The sequence below is a fragment of the Hyperoodon ampullatus genome (genome assembly GCF_949752795.1).
Source record: "Hyperoodon ampullatus genome assembly, chromosome: 7".
NCBI lineage: Eukaryota > Metazoa > Chordata > Mammalia > Artiodactyla > Ziphiidae > Hyperoodon > Hyperoodon ampullatus.
In genome coordinates this window covers 86,099,835-86,113,489 of record NC_136920.1, presented here as the reverse complement: position 1 = coordinate 86,113,489, position 13,655 = coordinate 86,099,835, and the positions used below count along the sequence as shown (strand labels likewise).

Genomic DNA, 13,655 nt, shown 5'->3' with positions numbered 1-13,655 from the left:
CCCCGGACAAGCACGGTTCCGCACACTCTCCCGCCTTGCTCACCGCTCTCACAAGCCTTCTCCCCAGAGAGGTCTTCTCTATGACACTAGGAGCCTCAGGAAGGCAGGGGCCTGGTCTGGGTGATGCACAGACTCAGCCCCCAACACTCTGCACAGTGGCCGGCACACAAAAAGCACCCAATAACCATCTGATGGAAAAAATAACGTTACTTCATCATTAGTGGTCCCATTTCTTCAACAGTAAAATAGAGATAACAAAAGTGCCTGCCCTGTGGTGTTATGAGAATGACATTCAAGTTATTCTACAGGGTTTTAGTTAAGTAAATTCATGAAGAGTCTACTCCAAATCAAGAAACTCAGCTACTAAATGCTGAATTACATGGAAAGAAACAGGAAAAACAAAAAACAAAAAACCTCTTTGGCATCTACCAAGTTTGCATTGCCCTTGCTGGAAACTCACGCTTGAAATACCTACGAACTAAGGATCAAAGGTCACAAGCCACTAAGATCTCCAACTACCCTTTGATTCTGGACAAAGGAGTCAGACCCACCCGGACAGCCGTGCACCTACCTGCTTGATAATGTTCTGTCCTGTGACGTTCTGAATGACAGCAGCCGCGGGGGTGCTCGGAGCAGAGCCCCCAGGAGAACTGGTGGCCGGCTTGCTCGCAGGGTTGGCTGCGGCAGGGAGACTTGTCACCGTGAGCCCCGCTGGCCCCGGTCGCTGCACGGCGGCCGCCGCAGTCTGAGCTTTGACTGGAACGGTGGCCATTACTGTCTAGTTCAGGGCAGGAGGGCAGGAGCTTAATTAGACACTAAGCCGCAGACCAGCACGTGGAGTGGTCTCCACCTGTCACCACCCAGGAAGTGTTCCTGTAAGAGGGCTTCTAATCTAACAATGCCGAGGGCGCACTACCCTCTAAGATGAACAGTGCGGAGTTCTCACCCTTAGGTAGAACGTCTTAACTTTCAGGGATACTTTCTCATTTAACATCTCATTTCACCCCTACACACTGAGGGCAAACGTTATACCCCTTTTACAGCAGAGGGACCTGAGGCAGGAGACCCTTGTCTAAAGCACAGCAGTTAGTGGCCTGGCTAAGCCTAGAGGCACGAGGGAAGGAGCCTGAGACCTAGAGACACAGGCCTGGATTTACATCCCACCTCTATCTACCAGGGTCCTGATGTCACAATCCTGCGTAAATCACTACACTTCCCAAAGTTCTGATTCCCGACACGTATTTAATAAAACACAACTTATAACTTGCTTACCAGGTTTTGAACATTAACTGAGCTGTTGTGATTAACACCATCGTCAGCAGCAGTAACCTGGGTCCTGTGTCCTGACCCACACTGCCTGGCAGACTCATCACCCCGGGCCCTGGGCCCCGTCCCTCCTTACCTGGGGCCCACCTTTGGTCTGCACAGCCGTGGCCGGCACGCGAATCTGCGGTCCTGCTGTCATCTGTGGCAGCGTCGGTGCTGGCCCCGCTGACTGAGTCACAGCAGGAAGGCTGGGCTGGGCCACCACCCGCACTTGGGGGAGTCCAGCCGAGCCGGAGTGGCTCACGACACGGGCAGCAGCCTGAGAACTCGGTGGAGTCTGGCTGGACGCCGGGGAGAGCATGGTCCCCAGCTGCGGCATCGTTGGCGAAGACACAAGAAGAACACTGTAAAGAACACACAGGGAAACAACACAGAGAACTTAGGACACGGATTCAAAAGAACCCTGGAGGGAGAAAGCTGGAGAGGAAATGGAAGCGCTCACCCCGAAGTGGATTTCACCGGTTCCGAGACAGTCGCGGGGCCACTTTTGTTCACTGACGGCACAGGCGGGGGGGAGATGGGCGTGGCGGGCAGAGCAGGAGTGGTGGGGGTCACAGGCGTGACCGGGGTTGGGGGCATGCTGGAGTCGCTGAGGCTCAGCTGGCTCTGCTCGGAAGGGCCAGCGCTGAGGACCTTCACTGAACCCTCCTTGCTGCTGGACTTCTGCACAAGTACGGGGAGCGCACGGACGCGGGCATGAGCAAGGCCCATGGGGACACCACAGCCCCTCCGCCGCCATCCTGCAAGATCACTTACCACCTTGGATGGGGGCTTGGGTTTTTGCTGAAGGGCTTTCCTGGCTTTAGCTGCAGCTGCTTGGGCCTGGTGGATCCGCTCTGTGGACAAGAATGGGAAGCTTCAGCAACAGCTTAACCTCAGCACAGTATGGAGGGTGGTCTCACCAAGAGCCAGGGCGCTAACCCGCCTCTACAGCTCTGTCCTGCCCGCACGCCAATGAGAAGAAGAGTGGAGCTGGGGCAGGAGGGCAGAGGCAGCCCTCAGCTGGCTGGGCACACACACCGAACTCTTCCTCGCTCCGGTCCCGATGCAGGTAGATCCACAACTTCCGTCCGATGTCGTACTTCACACACGGGTCCTTCTCGTAATGCAGCCGATCCAGGGCACCACTCACCACTGTATTCACCTGAGACCCAGGACAAAGAGGAGGAAGGACCACGCAGGCTCAGACTCGGGGAAAATCCCTGGGTGAGAGGCACCACCAACACACAGATCCTACCTCCCAATGGCTAACCCCATCACTCGGCAAAACAAGAAACTACGAGTCCTGAGAGATGGAGGTGCTGTGCCCTTAAGATGGTGAGCTGAGAGGAGAGCCTCGCCGATGGCAAGGTCGAGGGGCAGCACTGCTCACCTTTCTCCAGACGGCCTCCTTTCCTCTCCATCAGTTTTTTTTTTTCTGGCTGCGCTGCACAGCTTGCAGGATCTCAGGTCCCTGATCAGGGACTGAACCTGGACCCTCAGCAGTGAAACCTGGACCCTCAGCTGGGTCCTAACCACTGGACCACCAGGGAATTCCCCATCAGTTTTTTTTTTCTATTTTACGTTTTTCTATCTTGTATCTCCTTGTAAGCTCCCTTAAATCCATCCTGGAACAAAACACGAGCAGCCCTTCCTCTCCTACCTGAGTGCTGGTGACGTCTGGAGCCAGGAACTGGGAGTCCTTGAGCAGCTCGCAGATCTCCGCCCGCGTGCCCTCCCCGTTGGGCAGCCGGGCCGCCGCGTCGCGAACTGACACCAGAAACAGCAAAGTCGGAGCGTCAGCGGGGCTCCCCAGGGGAGCTGTCCCCCAACTGCTGACCAGCAGCAGGTGGACATGGCCCTCTGCAGGCAGCTTCTTCCACACCCTTCACACTTTTAGCCAAGGCTGAAGACCCAGGACCCCTGAGAGTTCAGTGCGTCCAAGGAACTCAGGCAGAAAAAAGTTACAACTTTAACTGAAATTCAGCATTTCCTTCCATTGTGAACCAAGGTTGGCATAACCTTTGTTGGCATGTTGCCAACCATATGATGGCAGTGCCGGGATGCTGTAGTGGAAATCAGACATTTTCTTATCAGAGCACAGCTGCTGCAGACAACCCAAAATATCATTTCCACTCATCACTAGCTGGGAACTAGAGGAGTCAGAAGACCTGCCACTAGATCTTGTCATTTAATATCGTAATAAAAACATACATTTCTGCACCATAAATCTGTTTTAATATTCTGATAACAATTTCAATATAACTGGTTTCTTTTGTAACTCTGTGCATCTTATTTTAGGCATTTAAAAACTTAATTCTGAGAAGGGGTCCAGAGTTTACCAGACTGCCAGCCATCCGTGGCACAAAAAAGGTTAAAAACCTCACCTCTGAAGGAATCCTAGTCTGGAGGACGCAAATTCCGACACCTAAGCTAACCGTTCAGCAGCCAGTGAACAGTCCCTGAAGGAAGGTAAACATGAGCCCAGACCCCAGGGAGGAAACACGGATTCTGTGTAGACCTCTGGGCAGAATCCCTCCTTCCGCGTCCCAAACTGCAAAGCTTCCTAAAGCTACGCTGACCCTCCAGCCTTTGCAATGGGGGTGGGGGGGACAGCAGACGGAGGCACGCACCCAGGGACAGGATGGTGACGTAGGCGGGCCGGTCGGAGCGCAGCAGGGAGTGTTCCCGCGCCTTGTTGAGCGACGTCTCCTTGTCAAACACGCCCTTCACGGGCCCCACCACGGACTCGAAGCCATGCATGCGGAAGGTGAATGCCTTGTGGGGCTGGCTGTACCGATAACGCTCCTGCCAAGAGAAGGGACGAGGCTCCTGAGTCAGTCACGGGGGATCTCTCTAACCATCCCGTACAGGAAGGGGTCGGCCCGGAGAACTTAAAGTAAAAAGCAAACAGGCTATTCCACTAGGAACACTGAGCCGACCACAGTGGGAAAAGGATGGTCCCCAAAAGCCAGTCACTAGCAAACGGATCAAGAGGTAAATGTGTTGTTTTGTTATCTAGAAGAAAAACCATCAGACCTTTTCATTCCCTTCCTCACACCATCTCTGTCCCCCAAAAGCAATCCCAACCCATGGAATAGCAAGGTTAAGAGTGTGAGTTGCTTCCAAAAATTTGGACTCAAGGACAGTCAGGCTCAGAGCTTCTCACCTCATGGCCTCACAGATACAGAGATTTACACTGGGTTCCAGCTTTTGCTTACCTGCTCCTGAAAAACTCGCTTCTCCTCTCCCGTGCTGGGCCGCACCACATAGTCAGTTCTTCTGGAACACAAAGACCTTTGGGTCCATCACCCCTTCTCCAGCACCCCAAACCACTGGGTCCATCGCCCCCTCTCCAGCACCCAGAACCACATCCTTTGCAACACGAGTGCTCTATTTGTTCATTAGTGCTCTTATCTTGCAAAGGTCAGAAGTCCACCTTCCAGATCCTGCCAAGTAGCTCCTGTTGGTATTTGCAAAATTACTTGATTCTTAGAAATCCAGAAAGGTATTGGGTAGGTGGGAAAGAAACTGACATCGTGTTTTACCTGCTGTTTTCAGTACTCTTGCTAAGTAAGCCTAATATAAAGGCAACAAAGAATTCAGCTTTAGAGGAACAAAGGACTTCAAATTTGTATGATGACAAGGGTGGTTTTTCTGCTTCCTAGGCAAAAGTACCAAGTAAGTGAGATCAGGGAATTCCCTGGCGGTTCAGTGGTTAGGACTCCGCATTTTCAATGCTGGGGCCTGGGTTCGATCCCTGGTTGGGGAATTAAGTTCCCACAAGCCACGCAGTGCAGCCAAAAAAAAAAAAAGAAGAGAAAAAAAGAAATTGAGTTCTATTATGTAAGGCAATGGTTCTGCCACTTTCAGGTTGATCCTGAGTGCTGGTGTTCAGGAATCTAACTAAAGAGCTATACAACAGCATCAAAGCAATAAAACACTTAGAATACATTTAACCAAGGAGGTGGAAGACCTCTACACTGAAAACTATAAGACTTTGATTAAAGAAATTGAAGAAGACACAGTAAAAAGATACTCTATGTTCAAGGATTGGAAGAATACTGTTAAAATGCCCATATCACCCAAAGTTATCTATAGATTAATGAAATCCCTATGAAAATTCCAATGACATTTTTCACAGAAATAGAAGAAAACAATCCTAAAATGTGTATGGAACCACAGAAGACCCCGAACAGCCAAAGCAATCCCGAGAAAGAACAAAGCTGGAAACATCACACTTGCTGATTTCAAACTATGTTACAAAGTTACAGTAATCAAAATAGTACGGTAGTCTCATAAAAATAGACACATAAACCAGTGGGACAGAACTGAGAGCCAAGAAATAAACCACTGCATATATGGTCAACTAATACTTGGCAAATAGAGCCAAGAATACTCAATGAGGAAAGAACAGCCTCTTCAATAAACAATGCTGGGAAAACTGGACAACCACAAGCAAAAGAATGAAACTGGACCCCTACCTTAAACCATTCACAAAAATTAACTTGAAATGGATTACACTTCAACCTAACACCTGAAACTAAACCTCCTAAAAGAAAATATCGGGAAGAAGCTCCTGCACAATGATCTTGGCAATGATTTTTTGGAGATGACACCAAAAGCACAAGCAACAAAAGCACAAATAAACAAGTAGGACTACCTCAAAGAAAAGTTTCTGTACAGGGGCCTTCTCGGTGGCACACTGGTTAAGAATTCACCTGCCAATGCAGGGGACACATATTCAAGCCCTGGTCCAGGAAGATCCCACATGCCTTGGGGCAGCTAAGCCCGTGCGCCACAACTACTGAGCCTGCGCTCTAGAGCCCACAAGCCACAATACTGAGCCTGTGTGCCACAACTACTGAAGCCCGTGTGCCTAGAGCCCGTGCTCTGCAACAAGAGAAGCCACCGCAACGAGAAGCCTGTGCACCACAACAAAGAGTAGCCCCCGCTCGCCGCAACTGGAGAAAGCCCGTGCACAGCAATGAAGACCCAACACGGCCAAAAATAAAATAAATAAATTTATTTTCCAAAAAAAGCTTCTATGCAAAGAAAACCATCAACAAAATGAAAAGGCAACCTACAGAATGGCAGAAAATATTTGCAAATTATACATGTGTAAGAGGTTAATATCCAAAATATTTAAGGAACTCCTACAACTCAAAAGCAAAATACCCAAATAATCCAATTAAAAACCGGGCAAAGGACCTGAACAGACACTTTTCTAAAGATACACGAATGACCAACAGGTACACGAAAAGGTGCTCAACATCACTAATCATCAAGGAAATACAAATCAAAACCACAATGAAATATCACTTCACATCCATTAGAGTAACTATTACCAGAAAGACAAGAAATAACAAGTGCTGGTGAGGATGCAGAGAAAAGGAAACCCTTGTGCGCTATGGTGGGAATGCAAACTGGTGCAGCCGTTAGGGAAAGCAGTATGGACGTTCCTCAGAAAACTGAAAACAGAACTACCACATGATCCAGCAATCTTACCTCTGGGAACATTTCCGAAGGAAATGAAACCACTATTTCAAAGAGATATCTGTACCCCCATGTTCACTGCATTATTTACAATAGCCAAGACATGGAAACAAGTGTGATAGATAAGTGTCCACCAATGGATGAATGGATAAAGAAAATGTGTGTACACACACACACACACACACAGCGGAATGTTATTCAGTCATTAAAAAAGTAGGAATTTCTACCATTTGCAACAACAGGGATGGATCTAGAGGGTATTATGCTTAGTGAAATAAGTCAGTGAAAGACAAACACTGTATGATCTCACTTACATGTGGAACCTAAAAGAAGCGTAACTCACAGAAACAGAACCTAGAATGGTAGTTACCAGGGGATGGGGGAAATGGGGAGACACTGGTTAAAGTTATAGAAAGTTCTATGGATCTAACAAACAGCATGGTGACTACAGTCAACAATACTGCATCATATACTTGAATGTTGCTAAGAAAGATCTTAAATGTTCTCACTACAAAAAAGAACTGGTAATTATGTAAGGTGACGGATGGGCTAACTACCCTTACTGTGGTAATCACTTCACTATATATATATGTACATATACGTGTGTGTGTTTATATATATATATATAAATAAAATCAATACACCGTACACCTTAAACTTACACAATGCTTTGTCAATTATATCTCCACAAAGCTGGGGAGAAAGATAAGGGACCATGACAGATTGGAAACAGTCACATGACATGATACAAAGACTCAGGACAAGGTCGAGACCTAAATCCCAGCCTGGGTCCTGTCACTTACCCTCACACCTCCATTTCTTTGTAGGTAAAATGAGGAAGATGGGCTGGATAACCCATTCTCCAGCGGGCACTGAAGCGGGGACTGGGGAAAAGCATGCACCTACAGGTGGATCCCACCTCCTCAGAGACTCACGGGGAAAAGACTTCTACCGCTGGGAGCGTGGTGCCCCTTAGGGAGGCTGAGGCAGATAAGGACCAGTGGATCCCGGCATCTCAAGCCCACTCTGGCTCTAACATACAAGGATGTGTCAGCACAACCAGGGCAGCACTTAGATGAGCTTTCTTGGGGCACCATCCTCCATTAGGGTACTATACTCACACCCGAGGAACAGGCGTTGTGGCATCTGAGCTGTCTTCATTTTCTTGCTGGAGAAAAGGAAAGCAGTAACAGGTAAATGGACCGAAGGATTTTGGCTAACTCAGGGTTCTGGAAGCCCAACACGAGAGAGCTGATAGTTCTCAACAACCATACCTTACAGAAGGCCTGGTCTTTAGTTTCCAGCCACAGCTGGAAGAGTGCAGCTAATTCCTTTTCATTATCTTGGGACTGGCCTATTAGAACAAAAAGGCAAAAAATAATAATATGATATAAGGATATGACCTAAGGATGTCACTTCCTCCTTACTTGCTGTATCTACATCTGGACCTGTAGCCATGGTCCTGTACACAGAATACCCCTCTGCCTGGACATCCACAGGCAGAATGAAACTGGACCCCTGTCTGACACCACTCACAGAAATTAACTCAAAATTAACTGGAAGGGATTAAACACTCACCTTGCTGGATTAACTTGAAGGGTCCGGATGGACATCCGTACGGACGGTCCAGCCAGCACCCTAACTCCTCAGTCGCGTGACCTCAGGGGCCTCCTCCCCCTACTCCAGCCTCTCACTCCACTATCACAACTGGACCTTGTCATTCCCCAAAACGGGGCTCGTCAAAATGCCTAATCCAGTTTCTCAACCCTGGCTACGCCTAAGAATCACCTGGAAACTTTAAAAAATGCCAAGGCTCAGGCCCCACTCAACCAATCAATCAGAACCCCTGTGGGTGAGGCCCAGGCACCAGCATTTTTAAAAAGCTTCCCAACTGGCAGCAGCGCACAGCCAGGACTGGGAACCTTCAACTAACCCCTCATCCTGCTCTCTGGCCGCAGCAGCCTCCCCTCCCCTCCCGCTGTCTACCCTCGCCCACCAAAACATTACCCAGACTCCACCACACTGCTGGTCCAGACACCCCACTTTCCGGCCCCGTCAGCCCCTCCCTTCACACTCCCCCCACTCGGCTGAGGGCCCACGCCCGTCACTTCCAACGACACGCCGAGCAACACAGCAATACCTAACACCTCTCCCTTCCGTCTCTATATCACTTCCGTCGAGCAAAGCTCACGTCCTAAACCAGCCATACTCTCCACTCGGGCAGCTGCCGGAGACAAGGCCCAGAGACAGTCAGAGAACACCTCTATCAATGAGGTGTTGAGCCCCGCACTAGCCGGCCTCCCTGCCCGCTGGACAGCAACTGCCCTGCCCTTCTCCACCGCCCTTCCTGCGCACAGCAGGCCTCCCACCTCCCACTGGAAGGCCACAGACCCACCCCCTCAACTCCCCACGGCGCGACCCAGCAGCCACAGCTCCTCCTCCACCCGGACAGATGTGCTGCCTCCTGCCACCTGAGGCCGGCCCTGCCCCCAGGAATTCACCCTATGACAGGTGTCCCCTCCTCTCCTGTCCCTCTCCACCGACACTCAAGTCCTCTCCTGGCCACAAGCCGCGCTTCCTCTGCTCCCCTCCACCGCCGAACCTCTAGAAAGCCCTGTCCACACTGTCTCTTTAACCAGGGGGACTGGGAAACGTTCTCCCGCCTGCAGGAAAGGGGCCTGATCGGTAGCACAGCACGTGCAGACCTCTGCGGTGTACGTGAAGGTCAGCAAACTGCTTCTGGAAACAAAGCTCTGTGGCCATTTGTTTACACCCTGTCTCTGGCTGCTGTGCACAGGGCAGAGTTGAGGAGCCACAGCGGAAAGCATCTGGCCCACAGGCTTGAGACACTTATTACCTGGTCCTATTAGGGCAGCCTCCCCCGGGCGATCCTCCGCCACCAGCCGGCCAGGCGGGAAGAGCTGCAGCCAGCCTCACGAGCGGCCTCGGCTCACCTCTGCCCGGCATCACCCCACTAAGGAATCACTCCTCCAAGGGAGCCATCATTTCTTCCATGCCCACAAATCCAGTCTTGACCTTCCTGAACCTTAGGAGCAATGAAGGTTAATGACCACTCCCCACCTCCTGACTCTCGGACCTCACAGCTTCCGCCTGACTCTGCGGTCACTGCCTCTCCCGAGCCCCCACTCAGCCTCCACCACCTCGGAGCTTATCAAGGCTTAGTCCCAGGCCCTCTTTCCTCCTCATTCTCCCCATGCCTTTGACTTCACTTACTGCATATGTGCCCACAGCTGTCTACCCTGACTGTGGATCTGGACTCTAAACCCACTGCCTACTTAACGTGTCCACTTCAACACCCCGAAGGCAGCTCAAGGCAGCATGTGCACAACTACACTCACGCGCCTCACCCTCACCCAGGCCTGGACGTCCTCCCCAGCTGCCTACGTCGATGGCGGACCCCCACCCGCCAGGTACGAATCTAGCAGAAGTGACACCTGACTGCCCTCTTCCTTCACTCGCCACACCCAAGCCACAACCACATCCTCCGGCTTTTACCACCTAAAGCTCCAAATTCACGCATCCTCTCTACCCAGGTGCAACATCCTCTCTGCGCAGGCCTGTGTGATCTCCGCGGGAACCACCCCTGAGTCACTGACCCACATGGCTCCCCCCGTGGGGAGCCGCCTCCCCTCCGCCTGCCTGGCTCATCCCTAGTCGTTAAGACCGCTGCTCAAACGACCTTCCCCAGGAAGGCCCTCCCGGACTCCACACACGTGCCACACCAATGCCTCCTTACAAACGCCCAGCCCTACCGGCACTTTTCCCTTACAGAATGGCTAAGTTTGTCATTTCATTCGAATGAGTATTTGTTCCCCAAACTCCACGAGGGGAGCACGCTGTCTACCTCACGAACCATTACACCCCTGGCACTTAACAGTGCCTGACACCTAGAAGGTTAATCCATGTCGTAAGCAATGAACGTATCCACTACTTCCACAACTTTCTCTCCATGTTTCTCTTCACAGACCACCGGACAGAGTGGAGAAAGGTTTGTCCATTTCCACAGGAAATCAACACTGAATCTTCCTCTCATCACCAAGTTATTTCAGGTACATGTTACTACAACTTACACAGTAAGTCGGACTTCACAAGCTCTTAAGAAACAGACCCTGTTCTTTAGAAGTAGCTTACTGAGGGCTGCCCAACACATTATCCTCAATAGAAAAACCCATTTTAGGAAAGAAAAACAATTACATTACTACAAATTAACCTAAAACCACAGATATGGTTGACACATGTAGGTGCTATTGTAAAATACCCCACAGATTTCAATTCAGCCAGCCCCAGAGTGCAGCGGAACTGAAGGGCAATGCTACCTCAGCCAACTCCAACGGGGGTGAACTCAGACCCTGAGAATTTCTTGAAGGACTCTTTTACTGAGCAAAATAAGGTTTAATATTGCCCTTTTCAACATTCTCCTGGCACACAGTGACTGGAAGGCACAAGAAGCTCGGGGAGAAAACGAGAGAAAGAGAACCTACCATGACAGGTAGGTGACGTGCATGACTCACCAAGCAACTTCCACTGCTGGGTTTTCTCTTTGAAGCCAACAAACGGAGAGAAGCTGGAAGGTACAGCTGCAAGAAATGGATCCCATGAACAAGCCACACAGGTCAGAGGGATCGCTCAACTCAAAGCAACGGACACCCCTAAGCTCCGAGAGAACTTCTGTATGTCAATGGTGTATCGGGACAGCAGAGACCTCCAAGGCACGGCATCGCATCATGCAAAGCCACAACAGGTGCAACCAGTAAAGCTGCAGTCTACTATGAGAATTAGACAGAGCGGGGTAAATACTGGGCCCTACAGAACAAAGTACCTTACCACGGCTTTCTCCAGCAAGATACTGCAGGGCTGGTAACACCAACTCTGCCCAGTTGGGAGCCGCAGAGAACCAGCTATTGAGGGAGCTGGCTGGAGACGACTGCCAGTCCAAAACTCGCTCCTCTAGCTGAGGGAAAGTAAAGGCAGAACCCGGTTAGATTTCTATTCCACGCCAGCGATTCCAAGGCTGTGCCAGAACGAACTGGCTATGCCTGTCCAGTCTGCTCAAGTCACAAAGCAAGTCAGCTGTGGAGCTTTGCAGGGAACCCAGAGCTGAAGATTTCTACAATCTGAAACTGCTACACAGTTGGCTTTTCCAAAATTCTTACCATAGGAAGGCTAGCCTGCCCCTCCAGCAACAAGATCTCCAAGAGAAGAGAGAAGAAGCTGGAAGATATTTCATTGATTCCAAGGCAAGGCTTGAGGTCTTCGAGAGGCCTAATGAGGGAAGAAAAATATAAGAACCACCAAAATGGGCTTCCCGCAGTGGTTAAGAATCCTCCTGCCAGTGCAGGGGACACGAGTTCAAGCCCTGGTCCCGGAAGATCCCACATGCCACGGAGCAACTAAGCCCGTGCGCCACAGCTACTGAGGCTGCGCTCTAGAGCCTGCGAGCCACAACTACTGAGCCCGTGCGCCACAACTACTGAAGCCTGCGCACCTAGAGCCCGTGCTGCGCAACAAGAGAAGCCACTGCAATGAGAAGCCCGCACACTGCAATGAAGAGTAGCCCCCGCTCACCGCAACTGGAGAAAGCCCACGCACAGCAACGAAGACCCAACGCAGCCAAAAATAAATAAATTTAAAAAAAAAAAGCACCACCAAAAAGACCAAGAACACATGTCTAGGTTGCTTTAGGTCCTCCAAGCCCCCTAGCCGTCATAAAAAAGCTCAGTGAAAGCCCACACCATACACGTTCCCCAGCAGGACCCCTGGGACCCAGGGCTCTCAAGAAGCACCAGCTCTGGGGACAGCCCTGAGCCACGACCCCCGCTGCTCACTTACTCCTCCTTGATAGTGGGTATGGCCAGTGGAGACGGTGCCTGTGAGAGGGGTGGGAGCCCTTCAGTACCGCTTAGGGGTTCCGCCAGATCCTCTGCCTCTGATTTGATCATTTTTATTTTCTTCTTCTTCCTTTCCTCTTTTTCCTTAACCTTTTTTTTAAGGACAGCCAAGTCATATAGTGCTGGGGAAAAAAAGCAACTCAAGTCATAGAACTGCATTTTCTACATCAGGAAATGAGGAGTCTTATCTGTATATTATTTTCCCAAGGCCCACCAGCAAAAGAAAGAAAAGTCTCAGTAATAAGACATATAGTTTCGTTTTGATTTTTTTTAAACCAAACTCAATGAGTGCTTTAAAAAGTCAATGATCCGTTTATATTCACTCTCCACCTACAAATCCATAAAAGGCAATAACGATATAAAGACGATCAGCAAGAAGGATGCTGTGGTTTCCTCTCCTTTTGCAATACGTAGAGAGGCCTGTGTAATCTAACAACACAGTTGATGGCCACCTACAGAGGACGTCACTTACCTGCTAGAGAGCCCTTCCTGCCGGCATTTACTCGAGTCATGATGTCATTGAGAGTCAGGTCCCCTGTCAAGAGGTCTGGGTGATCCTAGACGTGATATTCAGAGATTTGTTATGGAGGTCCAAAAGAGGAGCTAAAACTGTTGATTTTTCCCAATTTACAGATAAAACTAGATGTTACATGTACTTGAGGAAATTGTGTTGAATTTAAAATGTACAGAGATAAAAACTATTGCTCTTCATAATGGGGCAGGGGAGAACCGAGTTCCAATCCTTCTTGTGTGGCATTTAGTTTATAAAGCTCTTTTGCGTTCCTTATCTTATATGTTCTTCAAACAGTCTTGCTAAGTGGTATTTTACAAAGACTGAAAACGGATTCAGAGAAGTTAAGGGATTTGCCCGACATCATAGTAAGTGGAAAAGACAGAGACAGAACTCAGTTCTAACCCCAACATGAGACTCTTCCCATCGCACCA

General features: G+C 50.0%; 1 protein-coding gene across 6 annotated transcripts in view; it reads right to left on the bottom strand.

Annotated features, from left to right (window-relative positions):
• NFRKB (nuclear factor related to kappaB binding protein) overlaps positions 1 to 13,655 on the bottom strand; it is a gene marked incomplete at both ends in the record, with an annotated part of 32,504 nt that overhangs the window by 6,395 nt on the left and 12,454 nt on the right. For 2 of the 6 annotated variants that reach the window (XM_079707989.1, XM_079707990.1), the window contains 15 exons: positions 572 to 778; positions 1,403 to 1,670; positions 1,769 to 1,989; positions 2,083 to 2,162; positions 2,347 to 2,470; positions 2,969 to 3,075; positions 3,939 to 4,113; positions 4,527 to 4,587; positions 7,923 to 7,969; positions 8,076 to 8,155; positions 11,334 to 11,399; positions 11,647 to 11,773; positions 11,976 to 12,084; positions 12,652 to 12,832; positions 13,183 to 13,267. In XM_079707989.1, the coding sequence (XP_079564115.1) occupies positions 572 to 778; positions 1,403 to 1,670; positions 1,769 to 1,989; positions 2,083 to 2,162; positions 2,347 to 2,470; positions 2,969 to 3,075; positions 3,939 to 4,113; positions 4,527 to 4,587; positions 7,923 to 7,969; positions 8,076 to 8,155; positions 11,334 to 11,399; positions 11,647 to 11,773; positions 11,976 to 12,084; positions 12,652 to 12,832; positions 13,183 to 13,267 (1,938 nt within the window). The remainder of the gene's footprint in view (positions 1 to 571; positions 779 to 1,402; positions 1,671 to 1,768; positions 1,990 to 2,082; positions 2,163 to 2,346; positions 2,471 to 2,968; positions 3,076 to 3,938; positions 4,114 to 4,526; positions 4,588 to 7,922; positions 7,970 to 8,075; positions 8,156 to 11,333; positions 11,400 to 11,646; positions 11,774 to 11,975; positions 12,085 to 12,651; positions 12,833 to 13,182; positions 13,268 to 13,655) is intronic. The other 4 variants (XM_079707991.1, XM_079707993.1, XM_079707992.1 and 1 more) reach the window with 2 other exon arrangements.